General features: G+C 32.5%; 1 protein-coding gene across 1 annotated transcript in view; it reads left to right on the top strand.

Annotated features, from left to right (window-relative positions):
• The first annotated feature begins 4149 nt into the window (after positions 1–4149).
• The window catches only part of LOC142318003 (uncharacterized), a 40375-nt gene continuing 22887 nt past the window's right edge, over positions 4150–21637 (top strand). Inside the window, exons 1-3 of the mRNA XM_075354535.1 lie at positions 4150–4337; positions 11475–11497; positions 17012–17130. Coding sequence (XP_075210650.1) covers positions 4150–4337; positions 11475–11497; positions 17012–17130 — 330 coding nt within the window. The remainder of the gene's footprint in view (positions 4338–11474; positions 11498–17011; positions 17131–21637) is intronic.

Here is a 21637-nt window from a genome sequence, read left to right as displayed (position 1 = left end):
ACATGTATTTTGTAATATTAATAAAAAAAAACAGAAAATCATATTTCTTTGTACTTTTCATAATGTAAACTACAATATTATAGATTTTTAATTTTTACTTTATATTTATATACAGGTGATTCAAAGAAACGGGGAATTAAAAAAATTAAATAACGTTAATGAAAAATATTTTTTAGAAAATGAATTTTGTTTCATGTAATTGTACAAATGTTGCCATTTTAGGATACATACATTTGATTTTTTTTTTAAAGATGACCTCTTGCAGGTGACCTCCTCTTCTACATAAACACTCACGAAGTCTCTTCGTTAAATTGTTCATGGTTTGACATAACATCTCAACTGGAATTTCCGCAATTGCTTCTCGGTTCTTTGACTTCAGTTCTTCCGTTGTAGCAGGACTACTGTGGAACACTTTGCTTTTAAGGTGACCCCACAAAAAGTATTCGCAAGCTGAGAGATCAGGCGATCTGGGAGGTCATCTAATGTCACCATTTCGTGAAGGAAATTTTGAAAGTTGTATTGGTAGCCGTAGGTGATTGGTACCACTTGATAAGTGGCGCCAGCCTCTTTAAGCTAACCTGCCATTTAGTTGCCATGGATACTTGGAGTGGTGCGCAACATGCATTTGCTATCAAAGCGTTTTACAAACAGTGTGGAGGGAGCACGTAGAGAATTTCGCCGTCATTTTAATCTGGGACGGCACGACCGTGTTCCATCAGCACATCCAATTAAAACATGGATATCTAACTTTGAGGAAACTGGTTCGGCAATGAAGAAGAAACCTCCAGGCCGTGAGCAAACCGTCTGTACACCACAGAATGTTCAAGCTTTACAAGATGTTGTCACACGAAGTCCACATCGGTCAATCCGTCGTCTCTCAGGATCTTTACAATCGCATAGTTCAAGTGTTCGAAGAATGTTAGTGAAGGACTTGCAATTCCATCCATACAAGTTGCAGATCGTCCAGGAACTGAAACCAAACGATGCAGTTGTGCGAGCACAATTCTGTAATGTAATGCTTCAGAAGATAAATGATAACGAAGAGTTTGTTCACGAACTGTGGATGTCAGATGAAGCGCATTTCCACCTCAGTGGATTTGTTAACAAGCAAAATTTCAGATACCGGGCACAAGAGAATCCTACGCAGCTACACCAGCGCCCGTTGCACAGCCAGAAAGTGACCGTGTGGTGTGCTACATCATCTTATGGTGTTATAGGCCCTTATTTTTTTGAGGATGACAACGGTCTTGCGATTACAGTGACGTCGGCTCGTTACATAGCCGTGCTTGAAACCTTTGTTGTGGAACAACAAAAGAGATTTCCACCGATTCTTAGCACAGCCTGGTTTCAACAAGACAGAGCAAAGTCACATACTGCACGAATATCGATGGCAGCTGTACGCCGATTGTTTGGACAACATGTCATTTCACAAAACGGTGACATTAGATGGCCTCCCAGATCGCCTGATCTCTCAGCTTGCAATTACTTTTTGTGCGGTCACCTTAAAAGCAAAGTTTTCCACAGTAGAGCTGCTACAACGGAAGAACTGGAGGCAAAGATCCGAGAAGCAATTGCGGAAATTCCAGTTGAGATGTTACGTCAAATCATGAACAATTTAACGAAGAGACTTCATGAGTGTTTACGTAGAAGAGGAGGTCACCTGCAAGATGTCATCTTTAAAAAATATACTAAAATGTATGTATCCTAAAATGGCAACATTTGTACAATTACATGAAATAAGATTCATTTTCTAAAAAAAAATTTTTCATTAACGTTATTTAATTTTTAAATTTCCCGTTTCTTTGAATCATCCTATATATATATATATATATTTTTTTTTTTCATTTTTATAGCATACTTGAAATGTTAACCTTTTTTTAAATTAATAGTTAGAAACGTAGTCAACATATTTAAATTAATCATACAGAATTTCAAGTTTTTTTTTCTTATTTTCAGTTCAGGAATTAACTCGATTAATAAATTTGAGATTATTGTGAAGGAAAGTTTCACCCTTATTTTCCAATGTCAATTTTTTATAGCTCAAGGTATCTGATAAAGCATGAATGTATAATTAAAAAGTGTACAGTAATTTTTTATTTTTAAAGGAAAACATGAAACAATTTTTAAAGGCAAGTTAATAATAATAACAATAATATTAAAAATGGATATCCTAAAAGTTGATTTAATTTAATGCTGTAGAACAGTCATAAATTTAAAAAAAAAATATTATTCTATTTCTTAACTGTACGAAAGAGAATTAATTTATAAAATGAAGTATTTTTTAAAATGTGAAAAAGTTTAATTTGCCTTTTGTTACGAAGCACATTGAATAAATGAACTTATTTTAGTTTCCTTTAATAATTACAACTCATTTAGAGATATATGAATAAAAGAAATAATTAATATTTTTAAAGAGTACAAAACATTCGAGTTCATCTGCTGGAGTTCAATGACAAAAAATATTCCTTTGCATTCTTAAAGCAAAATACAATATGAAATACAAAATTATAAAGAAAATTTTACATAATTCTTTCCTTTTACGCTAACCAAGTGCTTGCTGACATATAATGGTATCACATACGTTAATGTAAGACAAATATGTAACAGAAACTACTACTTTTCAATAAAACACCTCTCCTCAACCCCAGGTAAGCTTTCAGTTGCTGCTCAGGAAGAAGTCTGTTGATTGCAGTTGTGTTCACTGTTGAATAGTCTGTTTAACATCCTTGTTTTATCAAATCTTTTTCCTCCTAAATACACTTTAGATGGTCTGAGGATGCAAAGTCTGGACTTTAAGGAAATAAGTTTATTGTCAGTTTATGGGCGGAGGCCTTGTAAGCCGTGACATGTAGTTGATTGTTACCCTGGAAGAATTACATTGATGTGTTCTTTTCTGTCTTGTTCCAACTGGAAACTTTGCCTATGACAAATCTCAAACAATATTCAGCATTTATTGTGTTAGTCTGTGAGGAAATCCTTGTGCTTTACTCTCCATTGTTTGCTCTTGTGTGAAGTAATTCACCCAGCATTTTGGCTGTTGTCACAATAGACATCAAACAATGAATCTCTTTCTTCTCATATTGTAACGATAATGTTTGTGATACTTGAGCGTGCAATGTTGTATTTAATCTTGTATTAACAGCAGCAGAATTCATTGGTCATACATTTTAACCGTTAAAGGTGGTTTTTGATGTTTAATTTTACCCTTTCTTTGCTGACGTTCATTATTTCAGATTATTTATATACAATTACTAGCCTGTACTTCCAGATTGGTGTGTCAATCGCTAAATTTTCCTTATCTTATGGAAGTCCATGACTAGTGCTCATGCGGTTCACTTTTCATCTCCGATATTTTTTACTCTTAAAAACTTAACAGTGAGTACTCATTGTCTCTTCAGTCTGTAACCAGTTTGTGACAGTTCATAAACTTTTTGGTCAGGAATGTGGTTATAATGTACTATTTTATGGTAATGTGCGCCTCTACTTGCTGATCTTTTACTATTAATTAATGGTACAGTAGTAATTATGAAGAGGGGCAAGTGACCATGAATAATTTTGTTTGTTTCCTGTAGTACCACTTTCACTGCATTTTGCTGAACGATGACCAAACTATAGTTCATATTTGAATCTGTCTTGTATTTAATTAGAGCGGCCCGTTTCAAAGAAAAAATTATCCAAGGGAAAGTATCTTTGTTCAGCTACAGAAGACTATGATTGTCAATTTTCATTTATTGAATTAATATAACAATATTTGATCAAGAAGCTCTTGTAATTGTGTTTAATCTCAATGGGATGATGAAATCAATCATCAATCTTCTATAGAAAATACCATCCCCATGTCTTTAAATGTGCATCCTTCTATGATGAACTCATTATTATATTAGTTGATTGTTATTGAATGTTAACAGATATATATTTGTTATTGTGAACGAAGGCTTTTTGATTGCACTGTGAATCTACTGATAGTTATCAGTAGATTCTGAGATTCGGTAGAGCTGTTCAAAGTATTTATAACATTAAGCGGTTATTTGTTATAAGTTAAGCAATTAATAGGGTAATTAATAATTTATTATTAGCTTTGTAGTTAATTTTACTTATAAAATCTATAATTGTTGCAGGGGAGTGTTAATAGTTGGCTCTGGTAATAGTATGGAATTAGGTGTCCTTGGTTGTCAAAGTGAGAATAATTGGTTGCAGTGGGTTCAAGAAGATGCTTCAAGAGCAGAGTTGCCTTTAGCTAAATCACATCAAGAAGAAACATTTCCCATTGGACTTACTGTTGATACAAGCATACAGTATACTCTTCCTTGGGGTAATCTATCATTGATGTCTTTTTTGTTTGTCGCCAAAACTTATCAGGCTGTTATGCTTTGATACATGCTATTCCTAGGCATGAAAAATTAGTCTAAGACTGTTCTAAGGATTACGTAACTGTGAAGTGTTTCTGCTGTCCTGATAAAATTAAATAAAGTAGTGTGACTTTTTCTTCTCTTCTCTGCGGTAAGCCTTCTTGTGATCTGGGTGAGCTGGTGTGTCACTCTCATTGTTCAAAATCATAAAATTCTCTGACAGTCTACCAGGAGTTATCTCCTGTCTAGACAGGCCTCAAACATTATGTGCATCCGTGGTCCTTTCTTGCTTAGGAAGGCCAGGTGGGTCCTGAAACATCCATTGCTACTCTCTGATCAACCCCATTTGTCGATCGGTTGGCTGTACTTCTTTGATTTTTATGGTCTCTGGGGCAGGGACCAATCTGTCTAGATATATTCCATTCACGTGATCTATCTTTCTTCATTGTATCTGGTGTCTTTAGGTTTTCAGTTTTGCCGATCGATGTACTTACCGCTTAAATTTACAGTGTAGTTTGGCTATCTCGGTTCTTAAAAATCTGTCTAGAACCGAGTGAATGTAGGTCTTATCTAATTTACCAAACTATCTGTGAGTCGGTGTGATGATAATTTCCTAACATTACTTATTATTATTTGTGGAAAGAATTTCTTCCCTGGCATTACAGCTTTAACAGTATTCCTAGTTTTGAAATCCACCGGTCTTCCTCAGCGTTTTGGTTTCTTGGATTGTCACTTCCATCATAAAAAAGTATATAATTCTTGATCTAACTGAGTGCAGTTCACTACAAATCACTATAGTGGTGAATAGTGGTGATTATTGTTTTTAATTTAAGATTATTATATGTTTTTATATAAATTAAATATTTAATGTTCTATAATTTAATATGAAATTTTTTGTTTAGGTGAAAATCAGAAGTTACACCAATGCCACTTGTGTGCATTTACTCACACGAAGGATTGTTGTGTTTGTTCTTTGCTGTTAACTTATTACAACTATCAGCTGATTCATTGTGCTCTCCTCCACAGTTACCCTCTGACTTAAGTGGATTATCATTATTTACTAACGCTGTAAGAAGATAACTCTTTTAGAACATTAAATATGTATATAAGCATTATGTATGTATATAATATGGGCAAAAGTATCATTCCACTTATAACCTCTTCATCGTACGCAGTACCTTGTCTAATATTACCAAGGCTGTTTCATGTAACCGATGTACCATGTACCTCTTTGTCATTTGTGATTACATTATAATTATATTATCCATCATTAAAACTAGTTTATTTGTAATGACTGAATTTTTAAAATTAAAATTAAACTTCTTAAATAAAATAATTAAGTTCACTAAAACATTTTATCGGTGTTATTTGATTAATCAGTATTACTTATGTTTATGTTTATTTTAATGTAATAGATATTATTTAATGATAATTAACATATCTTAGTAATTAGTGTAAATAAATTAAAAAATGAAATTGGAAAATAAATTGAAAATTTTACAAGCTCACTAAACACGTTCTGTAATGTTCTGAAATGAATAATAATATGATTATAAAAATGTGAGTTTGCCATTCACACTGCTATATAACTTTTTGAGATCGATAGAGCAACATTTAAAATAGTCAATTTATTGGACTTATAATATTATTTGTATTTTTTTTTTTAATTGTTGTTTGTTTTATAGATTTAAGTGCCAAAGTAATGATGTCATTTTTATTTGTTGGTGGGGGGAGAGTTGTCAATGCCTGAATGATTGATACCATTTTATTTGTTAGTAATAATATTAGTATTAAGCTTGTTAGTGATATAACCTAACAAAAGTCTATATTCTTAAAATAAAACATATATTTTGTACATATATGTACAATTTTGTAACAGTTGATAGATAGAATTCATTAAAAAGGAAGATTTTTATTAAAGTATTTCATTGTTTCATACATTATTTAAAAGTAAAATTTCATGATAAAATATTTTTTCTTAGGTAATAATAACACATTAAGTATAGAGTAAACATAAATTACTCAGTCATTTTAGGGGTTAATAAAAAATCAACAAAGCAGTGTGGCGCATGTTAATTTTTTCAAACATTAGTGTAGGTACTAGAGTTACTGATGACCTTGAATTAACAGGATGGATCATCAGTCGAGCATCGGCTACCGTGCAGGAGAAAGCAATGTGCATACTCTGGTTTCATGAAAGCAAATTTGTTGTTGCTGTTTGTTGACATTTTTGTTTTGAGTATGGTTTTTGTTTAGAGTATCTACCTAATGATGTAAATTTTGGTATCAGCAGTTCAAGGATACAAGTGTAGTACACAAAAAAGGTGCTGCCAGACTTGTTTCCAAGGAAGTTATGATTTTAGTAAAGGAACCTTTCAGAGAAATCTGGCTAAATCGCTAATTCGCTGTGCGAGTTTAGAACTGGGAATATGTCATTCAACAATCAGGAATGTTCTACACAAGCGCATTAAACTTCATGTATATAAAATTCAGTTGGTGCATGAATTGAAAATGTAGATAAATCATGCCATTACAATTTTGCCATGGATGTTCTTGATAAAGTGAACAAAAATAATGGCTTTTTTTTTAGTAAAAATAATCTCTCATTAAGCTATTTTCCATGTTTCTGGTCGCATTAATGGTCATAATTGTCAGGTTTGGGGTAGCAGGAACCCTCATGCCATTTGACAAACATAATGTGATAGCCTGAAAATTAACATTTGGTGTGTGTTGACTACTTATGAAGTGATTGGACCATTCTTCTTTGCCAAGCCGATGGTTACTGGTGCTACTTATCTAGACATGTTACAGGAGTATGCAGTACCATAAATTCAGCATTGTTAATCTATTGTTTATTTCTAACACGCTGGTGCACCATCTCAATAGGGTTTACATGTTAGGGACTACGTACGCAAACAAGTTCCTCAGTATTGGATCGGCAGTGATGGACCAATTCCCTGGCCAACTTGATCCCCTGACATTATGCCACTCAATTTCTTTTTTGGGTGGGTTTGTCAGAGACTGTGTATGCAATGAAGGTTGTCAACAACAGTGAACTAAAAGTAGGAGTAATTAACGGAATAACTCAAGATGTTCTTCATAATATTTTGTGTCAAATCGAATGTTGTCTAAAACTTTTATGCTCCACAAAAGCTGCTCATATGGAACTTGTTTGAAATTAATTGTAATAAACAAAACTATTTGATATGCCCTGCTCATCAATAAAACATGAACGTAAGTATATTGCTTTGTTTTTTTTTTATTAACACCTAAAATGGGCTGAATAATTTATGAATGCCCTTTTGTGCGAGGGTAAGTCAATTATTATCCGCAATGTAGTTATAAATTTTATTGCAATACAAATAGGAAACTTACATATACATCATTTTTCAACATAGTCCCTTTGCATTTCAAATGGTCCATCGTTGTACAAGCTTCCTGATGCCTTCATAAAAGAAGGTTTTTGGTTGAGCGGCGAGCCAGGAATGCACCGCTTCTTTCAGTGTTTCGTTTGAGGTAAATTGACAGCCTCTTAATGCCCCTTTGAGTGGACCAAACAAGTGGTAGTCGGAAGGGGCAAGATCAGGACTATACGGAGGATGAGCCAGGACTTCAAAGTTGAGTTTCTAGAGCGTTTCAGCAGTGTAAGCAGCAATATGTGAACAGGCATTGTTGTGAAACAACAAAACACCTTTCGACAGCAGTCCTCGGTGTTTGCTTCGAATTGCAGGCTTCAGCTTGGCAGTAAGCATCTCACTGTAATGCGCACTGTTTATTGTTGTGCCCCTTTCCTCATAATGTTCCAGTACTGGGCCTTAATGAGTCCCAAAAACTGTAAGCATCAGTTATCCTGCGGATTGTTGGGTCTTGAACTTTTTTTTCAGATCGAATTTGGATGTTTCCATTCCATGCTCTGTCGTTTACTCTCCGCCTTGTAATGATGGATCCATATTTCTTCACCAGTGATGATTAAGATATCCCGTTTGTTACCTTAGCGATCCAGATGTTTTTGGCAGATGTCCAAGCATGCTTGTTTATGCAACTGTGTGAGTTGTTTTAGGACCCATCTTGCGCAGACTTTATGAAACCTAAGTCTGTTGTAGATGACTTTGTAGGCCGAACTGTGACTAATTAGCAGACGATGTGCCACTTCATCAATAGTTACTCGTCTGTCTAAGAAAACCATGTCACGTCCATGCTCAATGTTTTCCTCATTTGTGGCGGTAAATGGTCTTCTCTCTCCTTCATCGTGCGTAACACTTGTGCGACCATTTTTGAATTTTTCAATACATTCGTAGACACTCCGTTGCGGCAAAATACTGTTTCTGTACTGTACCAAAAGTCTTTGATGAATTTTGGCCCCTGATACACCTTCCGATCACAAAAAACGGATCGCTGAACTTTTCTCTTCTTTGGTGCAAACAGAAAGCAGAGCAGCCATGTTTAACAGCAGGGCAGTGATAATGGAACTAACCTACTAACATCAAACCTGCACAGACATAACAACAATTAAATCACGCATGTGTCATCTACGCAACATGACTGTACTACCAACATAAACAAAAATATAACTAAACTGCGGATAATAATTGACTTACCACATATAACTACATGTTAGAGTACACATAAGAAACTGGATCATTCAGTTTACAAACATGAGAGGTATCTTTGTTAAAAAATCCTAAAATTAGCATACCAAAATGTAAATAATTTGACTTAATGAGTTTTCATTTATATTTAGACAAACATATTAATAATTTTATTTGGGTCACGGTAAGAGCAAGAAGAAATCATGGCAATGTCAGATCAGGGAAAACAAACTTCCAAAAATCTATCGATGCATCTTTTATCCATTTGGTGTTTTCCGAAGGTTAATGCAGCAGCTTACATTGCTGTGTTGATTCCTGTGTTCTACTTGAAATCAGACCGGTGTTAATGTTATTTTTCATCCATTGTTCTTGAATTTGCAAATGTATTAAAAAAAAAAATTAAAATGTTTTAAAAATTTGCAAAGTTAATGTTTGCTTATACACAGTAGGTCTGAAAAGTTCCTGAATTAAATGGCTGTAGTCGATACAAATAGCGCCATCTCTTGGACAACCAAGGAACTATGTAGTACAATGTTTGATAAATGTGTGTACAAAATCTCATCACTTCTTGTCACTCCAGACTAGAGTTATATTTGGCTGCATATGTTGTGTTCATGTGACCTTGTGTGAGCTCGTGATATGGAACAGAGGAGCACAATAAAATTTTGTGTTGACTTCAAAAATCTGTCGTCGAAACTTATTCTATCATACAGCAAGCATTTGGTGATGAAGCTGCATCTTGTACTACAACATATATGTGGGGTGGAAGCTGTTTAAAGATGGTAGAGAGTCGTTGGATTATGACAAACAAAATAGGAGTCCTCAACAGTTGTTCATGATAAAAATGTTGTGAAAGTGTGCACACTCTTGCTCGAACAACCTCATCTCACCTTTCAGGCCACAGCAGTAGAGCTAAACATCAGTAAAGATGTGGTACGTACAATTCTAACAAAAAAAAATGAATTGCAGAAAATTTCAGAGTGCTCTCGTTTCATTCCATACTTCTTGACTGAGGAATAAAAACAGGTGTGTCTTTCTTGCGCTCAAGACTTCGTTGAAACTGCTGATAGCGAACTGAATTTTTTTCAAACAATTGTAACTGGGGATGAAAGCTGGTGATTCTTGTATGATCTTCAAATAAAGCTCAATCTGCTACTTCGGTGAATCTTGGAGCACAAAGACTGGCGAAAGTCAGGCGGCAAAAATCTGAAGTGAAATGATGCTAATTGCATTCTTCGACTCGAAGGGATTCATCATGAATTTGTCCCAACCGGTCAAACTGTGAATTCTAAATTCTATTTAGAAGTAATGAAATGCTTGATGTATTGCATTCGTCGAATCTAGCCCGAGTATCGGGATCCAGGCAGTTTCACTGACTCTCTTCCATGACAATGCCCCAGCAGACATGTCAATACACCGTATTACACCACAAATCAAATCACAGTTTTGTCTCACCTGCCCTGTTCACCCAACTTGGCTCCAGCAGACTATTTTTTGTTTCTGGAACTCAACCTCAACTTGAAGATGAAAGGATGCTTTTTGACGACATTCCGGCCATACAAAGGGCACTGAGCAGTTGAAGGCGATCCCACAAAGTAATTTTTTTAGAGTGTTAGATGGGCCCTATTGGCACTGCAATGAGTGTATTACTAGAGAAGGGTTCTATATAGAGGGCTGATGTGAGTAAATTTGTTTATCTTAATAAAATCTCTGGTTTTATTTTATTTAGTTCGAGAACTTTTCAGATATACTGTGTATGTTCTTTTAGTATTGCTCAAAACACTAGTTTATCTTCTTATTCCAAACTATTTATTTTTTTTTTAGTCATGTGGTTAAGTTGCTTACTTGAATGTTTTTTTTTTAAGTCTGCTATATTTTTTTTATTTATTACATTAAAATAATCTACTAAGAAAATTCAATGAGGTAAATTTTTAGTGTTGTTTGTTAATGAACTCTTGCAAAATTGATCACATCTATTTACCAAATCTATATTGCATGATTAATGTGTGTAGTTAAATTATAAATTGTAATTTTTATTTTAAAATAAAAAAAAAAGTTCTGTTATTCGTGTTATAGTTTTAGTTTAGGTTTTTTATTTTGTTTTTGTATTTCATATTTTAATTTTGTTTTTAAAGTTCTAATGTGTTTTGTATTTTGTTTTTATATTTTATATTTTTGTTTTCCGAGCGATGATACGTACAATCATTTTTGGCCCCCCAAAAAAAAAAAAATTATAATTTATCTTTTCTTGTTGATATTAATTGTTTGTTATAATTTGTTAGATTGAAATAGATCTGTTTGTTGTCTAATAAATAATTGTTACATGTTTTAGGTTTCAGTTCCTAAACCAATTGAACCTGTAAGTTCAGAAAATAAAACTCCAGTATCAGTTACTGTAGCACAAGTTGCTCCTTTTAAGAATATTACTTTTATTGGAGAAGGAAATGGAAATGTACAAACACCTTCAGTTATTTCTGGAGGATTACAGGCTACAGCATTCTCCCCGAATGTTGCTCAGACCACTTGGATGACACAGCCCTCACCTCCGCATTTGCAAAAGTAATTAGCATCATAACTGTTGTAAATTCTAAAAATAATTTATTTTAGTAATATTGTCTCAGACTAGTCAGAATATTTTACAGGATCTAAGGATATTTTTTGTTGATGTTTGTTTTTTAATTCATTCTTAAAGTTACGGTTATGGATTATTCACTGAAATTCAAAGCTGATGCTGGACTGTGTTCTCTAAACTCTGAAGTGATTATTTCACAACCTGATCTTGGAAAGAAACAAATGAACAATCTTATTGAAGTTTTCTATCAGAAAAAAATAAAATCTGAGTAGATACAGCTGAAAAAACTAAAAGTCAGACTACCTTTTTTATGAGGCAAAGAATGATCTCAAAGGAGATTTTGATACTTTTTTAGATGCTTTTCATGATGCAGACAAAAAATAAATTAGATGATTTTTATGTTTCCATGTCATGTAAGAACAAGAAATATTCTGAGTTGTGGGAAGTTCTGAAATTAGTACTAATTTTTTCACGTGGTAATGTTAGTGTGGAGTCGGGATTGTCTGTGAACTTTCTACTCTCTGAAAACCAAAAAGAGTAAAGTATTGTGGACCAAAGGATTGTTTATGACGCTTCAAAATTTTTTGGAGTTTGCAAGAAGTTAAAATAGATCAGAAAATGTTGGCCAGAGGGGCGAGAAAGTAATATGACCTTTATTTTGGACCTTTAAGGTGAAGAAACGAAGACAAAAGAAGAGGGTAGGTGATGTTCCTAATAAATCAAAAATGAGGATTCAGCTGAAGAAGCAACAAGAAGAAAAAAAATTGTGTAGAATTAAACAGCAGATTGAACAAGAGGCAATCAGCTTAAAAATTCAAAAGTTGGAGGATTCTTTGAAGTGAACTCTGGATGTATTGCAGGATCAAAAGAATATTTGTGGATTTTGCCCTATTGTAAGTTCAAATAATGTGTGTTTTCGTCTTAAGTGTTGTTATCAAAAAGAGAGTTTATTTTGTTCCTTTATTTTTTAGTCAATGTCAGGCTGTTAGTTTATATTATTGTTTAGTTCGTATGAAAAGGTCAACCAAAATTAGTTGGTTTGTAATTAATAATTAAAAAACCCACTTACCAACAATTCTTTTATATATGTGTTCAAGGGCTTTAAGAATAAAATTCCATCATCGGGAACTAAAAAATTTTTTTTTTATGTTTTCTTAAAACTAAAACCCCTTTGTCATGTAAATTTGTTTATGCAACGTAATATAATATAACAGTGGTCGTCATAGTTTAAAATTATGTCAACTGTAGAGTGAGTTGACCATACCATTCCCATTACATTTTACCATCACGGTGGAGGAGACATTCATAATGACAGGACGTTAAGTCGACATAATTTTAAACTAAAAAAAAGAAAAAACGTCAGGGAAATTGAAAGTGAAATTTTTGTGAGAATCCTGTATTTAAATCTTTTATCACCATGCTTATACAGTATAACGTTTGCAGAAAAGTTAAAAATGCTCAAACAAATCTGTTATGCAATTTTTTTTCAAATGTGCTTATTAAAATCATGTGAGTTTTTGACCACCAGTATTATTTATAAAAGCTGTGCAGTTAAATGACTTGAATCAATACATCAAAGTTATCCAATTATTTGTTTCTTTGAAAAGTTAAGAAAAAGTTATAGTTAACTATAAAAAAAAAAATATTTATAAAACTATATATGTAAAAATGTATTTATTTATTGTTAACTATAAAAGTTAAAAGAAAAAGTTAGAATAACTTTTTCTTATTGTGAAGACGATTTTGTGCATACCATTCATATTGTCTTATTTTCATATTGCCTTCTTATATTAAATAATTGATAAAAACTCTTATTTGTGTGTACAATAGAATGTAAAATATTCTAAATAAACTTTTTTTAGTACAGAAAATTCATTCTGATTTCTCAGTACTAGTGATGCAAGTGACATAATAAAATGATTTTATTTTAAACGTGCTCTAAAGTTAAAAAAAAAAAAAATTATTAAAAAAAATTATTTTTTATATTTAGCAAGTTTATTGATATTTCCTATTAATAGTTGTATTTCATAACTTTTAACAGAATCAGAATATGAACAAAGATAAATGCGAGTTAAAAAAAGCATATTTTAAAGTATATACCAGTGGTACCCAAATGTTTCTAAGTTGCAGCACCCTTTTTCAATTGAAATTTTTCCACGGTGCCCTACCCTAAGTAAAAGCATGACTACTCGTAAATAAGAGATAAAAATAAATAAAACTCATGTATCTTCATTATTTTTTTTTACTTTATTAACATTAAATGTCTTGGTTCAATTAATTATAAAGCTTTTACAATATTTTGCGGCACCCCTGTGAAGAGGCCATGGCTCCCCAGAGTGCAGCGGTGCACAGTTTGAGAATCACCGGTATATACATTAAAAGATTGTACATATTACATATAAAGTATGCATATAAAATTATACTTGTTAATTGCAGTGTTTCAGTCTTCACTTTTCCTAGTAATCCTGGCATAGAAATTGTGCTGTTTTTAGTACAATAAGTAGTGTCAGGTTGCCTACAATTGTTGTATTTAATGGCACAAATATGCACGCATACTACAGTGATGGAACTTCTTACAAGCTTAAACACTTACTTTTAATAATAAAACCGCTGTATATATATTGCCATATTCGCTAGACATGGTCCTATGTAACTTTTTCTATTCCCAAAAATAAAGAGAACCTTAAAGAATATATAAAAGAATTTTTTATCGTATTATTGATAGTGCATTATGCATTCTTTCTAATTCTCTGTAGGACAGCCAGTTTTTATATCCATTCACTTCAACTGTTGTGGTTCATTAGTTTTTTGTCCTTACAGGTATTTGACCTCATATTGTGCTTTGTACATGAAAGTATTGTATTTATTGTGCTTCAAATTACTGATGCTTGGGTTATACATGTTTTATTTATGTAATTTTAATGGGACTTCTTACATATAAGTGATTACATAATAAGTGGTAAAAGCCAATAAATGATGGTATCATTATTTTGTAGGGTGTAAAATTCATATTATTATGTCATATTTTATATTAATTATGGTTATTGTACATCGGTATATTTTTATTAGATTTTGATGTATTTGCTGTTTAATAATAAACTAGTTAACTTAACCGTTTTTATTGTATTGACCGGTCATGTTCTTAAGTATATTATAAAACAATTCACATCCCTTATCCTCCATCATCAACATTTAGCCCTATCAGAATTTAAAATGTTATGCCGTCCTTTCCACCAGTTTTCATCTTTTATTTATCCACTGTTTGCCTTCATTTTTATGCTTGCAGCATAAACGTTTAATTTACTGTAGCATACTGTTAAACAGAAGTAAATGTGACAAACAATTTTTTTTAATTTAAAATTTGTAAGACTGTCAGTGTCTATTAGCACCTTTTACAATAACTTACGTGAAAAGATGTTTTTTTCTATTGTTAGGATGCTACATAATAGCTATAATTTCCTTTTAATATTTTTAATTTCCTTTTTGTATAAATTTAGGAATGATCTATGAAGAAAGTAATGAAACTGCTTGCATAGGGCATAATAAGGTCACACTGTGAACTCACCGTTCACATGATACTTAATTAAACATCAAATGGACCTTCAGTACATAACACATTGTACTACTATCACCGGGTTATTTTTTAGTGTATATTTTTGTGAAACGGAAGAGCACAATTTGGAGCAACTATGTGCGATAAAAATCTGTTCAATATTGGAAATATCAATTTTTAAATAAAATGTTTTTTTTTTTTGAAAGCCTTGAGTGGCACGAGGTATTTTTAGATGGCTGTAAATCCATTAAGATAAACCTCGATCTAGAGACCTTGAAAACTAACGACAATATGTGGAAAACCTCTATCCAACAGAAGGTAGTGTATTTTAATTTCTTGGAATGCATCCAAGGAACAGGAATTCTTTTAATTTCTTTCTTTCAGGCATTTCATCTGATAAAAAACAAGAATGAGCAAACCCAAGATCAATGCACACTCATCTACTTTTTTTAAGAACCAGGGGATTGTCAGTAAAAAACTTTTAACTAAAGAACAAACAGTTTAATCAACATTTTACTATGGTGAGATTTATATAGGATCTGGGGGGGATGGTATGCCTCTCCATTGTGTTTAAGGGCAATGGGAGCCCAAGTGCTCTCCAACCATGTAAATTTATACCAATATTTGTTTCGGTTCTGCCTGGCAGCTGATGAGCTGTGTGTCTGTGGGAAGGCCCAGTCAAACGAGCACATTATGTTTGACTGCTGAGCTCTTGGGGACGCCAGAACTCAGACCACCCTGGAACTTAGAGGTCAAGTAGAAAACTGGCCACTCACAAGCGGTGAGTCAATGTGGAGAGAGCTGCATTGTCAGACCGTATGGGAGTTGCTTGATCTGGTTGCTTTGTTCAACCAACATCAGTAATTTGCCTAAGGGAAAAGACCCCTACCACGCTGCTGTAGGAAGCTAATCGAGAGATATGGCTGGCTACCAGCCAGATTAAGGCTCTAAGCGCTTTAATGGTGGATAGGTACTTGCTGGCATTCAGCGACCTAGGCATGGCAGCGAATTGCTGTCTTTGATGAGATAAATTTAATTATTGATAGTCATATGTGTTTTAGTAGTTGACGGGGTGCGCCTACCTATTTTAATGATATATGACAAGTGGGCGGTGGGACACGCCAGTGAGTGGTGTATGGTACCACGCTTATTCCGCTCACGCTTTTAGGTTAGCTCTAGGAACTAGTTAGGACACTGGTCCGTAAACTGTTTCGAGGCTCAGTAGCTGTTTGTGGCACGGACATTTGGTCTTATGCTTTAGGCGACCGAATGGGGTGGTGGCAGGAGAAATGCCAAGCAAATCAAAAAAAAAAAGAAAAAAAGTGTTGTTTGCATGCGATCATATATTGTAAACATTTAAATGTTATACTGTGACAATGTCCTGTGGTTCAATAATGTGTGTGAATGAATTTGTTTTTTGTTAAAAAGGGCATTCCTACATTCCTCAGTCCCCTTACTCATCTGATCTATATCTACGTTAACTTTTTATTTTCCTGAACTAAATATACCTCTTGGAGAATAACATCATGGGGTGGAAAACATTAAGAAAAGCTATTATCATTCAACTAGGAGTAATTCCGATTAGTGACTTCCGTCACTTATTTGAGGTGCAACTTCTTCGGCATTACGTTACCTACCAAGGGAACTATTATGAAGGAGATAGAGTTGATTTGTAGTTAAATAAACTCAGAGTTATATTGAAACAGCCTTGTTTCGTTATTACTGATCTTGTGTTACTTTGTAATGCGCTCTCTGTATCTAAACCTTTATATGAATTTTAGCTTTGTTACTATAATAAATTTATTTATTATTTAAAACATTGTGTATTATTTATTTATTAATGAGGTATAGACATTTATATATGTTTGTTATGATGTATTATTAGCTGTTCTACAATAATTAAAAAAAGATTGTTTTGTCACTGTTCTTTTATGATTTTTTGTTTAAGGTGCTCCAAATTTTTCTTCTGCTGGTTTCGATAAAGGGTTTACACCATCTTCTAATATTATCAGCAGCATAAGCAGCCCATCATCTACTCCAGCTTCAGTACCAAGCCATCCATTACAGGTAGAATATTAAATTTTATGTATTTAGAATACTAGAGTGGTTTTTAGAATTATTGTAATGGTTAACTATGATCAGAATTTTATGAAATTATTACCAGTGAATCGATATATGTTGCTACACATTCTTTGTGCAAGTATGCCCCTGCACTATTTATAAAGACTCTTTTCCAGTAGTTGTGACTAAGTTATAACAGTCATCTCTTATGTTTCTATAATGAACTCCATTATAGTAATTTCATTCATGCACATGCCTGAATAGTTCTTTCACTTCAAATTTGTTTTCTGTCAGAATCATGTTTTTAACCCCTGACAGAATTTATACAAAATAGCACAATAACTGGTATACATTTTATGCATATTTCCCCCTTAGAAACTTCTAAAATCTTTATTTTAATGAAATAACTTAATAGTATTTAGATTAATTAAAAATGTATTTATCCAAAAAAGAATGTATGTTTATCATAAACTGTGTTTAAACAACAGGTTAACTTTGAATTATTACCAGGAAAATCATATGTATTGGGTGGGTACTTTCAACATTTACTTGCTAGTGTGTGTGTTCAAATTTTAAACAGACAAAAAAAAAGGCAACAACAAAAAAACTATTTAATAGAATAAATTGTTCACATTTTCATAGGAAATGATTATTAGTCATTAAAAAAGGTCTATGAAAATCCTAACAGATGAACTTTGCCATAAATCTATAACAATATATCAGAAACTTTATGTCTATCATGAACAGAAGTGATAATAAAACATTACATTAATAAAACAACAAGCATAATAGACACACAGATGTTATTATAAACATATTAAACTAAAAATAAAATATAATGTTAACTGAAAAGAACATATCAAATGAGAGGTATCTTTCGATATTTGCATCATCATCATTCCTAAATTTATACAAAAAGGAAATTAAAAATATTAAAAGGAAATTATAGCTATTATGTAGCATCCTAACAATAAAAAAAAACATCTTTTCACATAAGTTATTGTAAAAGGTGCTAATAGACACTGACAGTCTTACAAATTTTAAATTAAACGTTTATGCTGCAAGCATAAAAATGAAGGCAAACAGTGGATAAATAAAAGATGAAAACTGGTGGAAAGGACGGCATAACATTTTAAATTCTGATAGGGCTAAATGTTGATGATGGAGGATAAGGGATGTGAATTGTTTTATAATATACTTAAGAACATGACCGGTCAATAAAATAAAAACGGTTAAGTTAACTAGTTTATTATTAAACAGCAAATACATCAAAATCTAATAAAAATATACCGATGTACAATAACCATAATTAATATAAAGTATGACATAATAATATGAATTTTACACCCTAAAAAATAGTGATCCCATCATTTATTGGCTTTTACCACTTATTATGTAATCACTTATATGTAAGAAGTCCCATTAAAATTACATAAATAAAACATGTATAACCCAAGCATCAGTAATTTGAAGCATAATAAATACAATACTTACATGTACAAAGCACAATATGAGGTCAAATACCTGTAAGGACAAAAAACTAATGAACCACAACAGTTGAAGTGAATGGATATAAAAACTGGCTGTCCTACAGAGAATTAGAAAGAATGCATAATGCACTACCAATAATATGATAAAAAATTCATTTATATATTCTTTAAGGTTCTCTTTATTTTTGGGAATAGAAAAAGTTACACAGGACCATGTCTAGCGAATATGGCAACTGGGGTATCATTACAGTGTTGTTTTTGGCAAAAAATTGACAATCAAGCAATGAAGTGTGAGCAGGAGCATTATCGTGGTGCAAAAGCCATGAATTTTCACCACAAATCCAGGCGTTTTTTTTAATTGCTTCACGCAAACAATGTTGAGCTTGTAGGTAATACTCAATATATATACAGTGGTTTTATTATTAAAAGTAAGTGTTTAAGCTTGTAAGAAGTTCCATCACTGTAGTATGCGTGCATATTTGTGCCATTAAATACAACAATTGTAGGCAACCTGACACTACTTATTGTACTAAAAACAGCACAATTTCTATGCCAGGATTACTAGGAAAAGTGAAGACTGAAACACTGCAATTAACAAGTATAATTTTATATGCATACTTTATATGTAATATGTACAATCTTTTAATGTATATACCGGTGATTCTCAAACTGTGCACCGCTGCACTCTGGGGAGCCATGGCCTCTTCACAGGGGTGCTGCAAAATATTGTAAAAGCTTTATAATTAATTGAACCAAGACGTTTAATGTTAATAAAGTAAAAAAAAATAATGAAGATACATGAGTTTTATTTATTTTAATATCTTATTTACGAGTAGTCATGCTTTTACTTAGGGTAGGGCACCGTGGAAAAATTTCAATTGAAAAACGGTGCTGCAACTTAGAAACATTTGGGTACCACTGGTATATACTTTAAAATATGCTTTTTTTAACTCGCATTTATCTTTGTTCATATTCTGATTCTGTTAAAAGTTATGAAATACAACTATTAATAAGAACTAGATTCTATTTTTTTTATTTGTCTTGTGTAAAATTTATAAAAAAAAAAAAAAGACTCATAATCATGATAGAAATAAGATAATGTAGCTAGTTGTTAATAGTGTTTTCAGACAATGAAAGAGTTTCAGGAATAGGATTCGGAACAGGATAAGTTTTTATTATTCTCTCTTCTGCATTATTTTTATTTTTCATTATTTCCTGTATTTGATTTTGAGTTATTTATAAGTTCTTTCTCAAACTGACAAAAGTTCTGATCTTGCAAATTCACCCATTGGAAAATCTCTTAACTAGTTTGTGTTTGGATTCATGTGTTGTGTCTGGATGTAAAATAAATTTTTATGTTTATACATCTAGGTTGAATTGTGGAAATCTTAAAAATAAAATCAATGAATTTTCTTTAATATTTCCACATTAACAGAACTGCAGAAAGCCTTTATATCAAAGCAGCTTTATCTGCTTTTTCATTAGGTGCTAGATATATTAAGAATTTGTTTATATTTTTAAAATATTGGAAGTTATCATATGTAACATGTTTGAAGATTTATCATTTAGCTTTAGTTGCTTTGATTAAATAGAAATGATAGTAACTGTCTTGTTAACACCTTGTAGATTAAATTTCATTTCATTAAAATGTAAGCACAAACATCTGTCACCTGTTTAGTTGTCAGTTTTTGTTAACACCAGCATCTGCACATCTGTGTGCAGTTACCTACCTACTACCATTGTGTTGTCCTGCTTGAGTTACTGCATTAATTGTGCACATCTTTGTCAATGAGGATGAAAGCTTTATATCATTTTTCATTATTTGGTAACAAATTTAGGAAGATCTTATTTCATTCCCAAATTGCTTTCTTTTTTTTTTTTTAATTTATGCAATTTTGTTTTAGGATTGAAACGTTTATTTAGTACATAAAAACCAAGTAAAATAGAGAAAAGTTAAATTTTTTTTTGTTTTTACCTCACTCAAATTTATGCCTTGAGAATTGCATCAAAAAATCTAAAAACATATTCCACTTGTACTTCCTTGCTCACTTTTAAATCAAACATATCATTCTAAAACAAAATTTTAAAGTAAAACAACTGAAAACACTTTTCTTGATAATTATATCATTTACAAGGGTGAATCTTGAAATATAATGTAAACCAGAATTTTTGTTTTATAATTTATTGAAGGATAATAAAAATACGTACTCACAATATTATTTTTATAAATAATTTCTTGTTTTGGAAACATTTTTCCCAGCAGAAAGGTAGCTTTTTGATCCGATTATCATAAAATGGTGGGCATGATGTCAACCGATTGCACATGAACACTTAAGCAGCATAATCTTCAAATTTCTTCCTTCAAATATCTTCTTTTAGTGGCTCAAACAAATGATAATTGCAGGACAATAATTCCGGACTGTAAGGCGGGTGTGTCAGTGTAGTCCAGAATAAGGATGTAATTTTTTCTTGAGTTTGAGCTGCGATATGGAGCCAAGCATTGTTGTGAAGCAGAATGACGCTTCTAATTGGAAATTGACGTCTTTTTTGACGATTTGTGAGTTTTGCTTCGTCTGAAAGTTGGCAGTAGTATGCAGAATTCACTGCACAATGTTCATGGAGAAAATCAACATGCAAACTCCTTTGAAATCAAAAAATACTGTGGCCAGAACCTTTCCAGCTAACAGTCGAGTTTTAACTTTTTATGGGTGCTGTTTCTCCCTTTTTTTTGCCATTCCATGCTTGCCTGTTTTGATTCAAATGAATTCAAAATTCATTCATTCAGTTCAATGTAAAAAAAAATTCTCCTTCTGCTTTGTAACGACTTAACAACTGCTGGCACACCTCTGGCTGGTAGAGCTTCTGACCTTTGATGAGAAGAAGAAGAACCCATTGTGCTGCCACTTTTTTAAATGCAAGATCGTCAGTAATGATTGCCTGAGCACTGCCATAGCTTATTCCGATCTCAGAAACAATTTCTGCAGTTGTTAATCAACGATCATCCTTGATAAGGTGATGGGACC

Source organism: Lycorma delicatula, chromosome 1 (genome assembly GCF_047948215.1).
Source record: "Lycorma delicatula isolate Av1 chromosome 1, ASM4794821v1, whole genome shotgun sequence".
Classification (NCBI taxonomy): Eukaryota; Metazoa; Arthropoda; class Insecta; order Hemiptera; family Fulgoridae; genus Lycorma; species Lycorma delicatula.
Note: the sequence above shows the minus strand (reverse complement) of the source record. Positions and strands in the feature narration are given on the sequence as shown.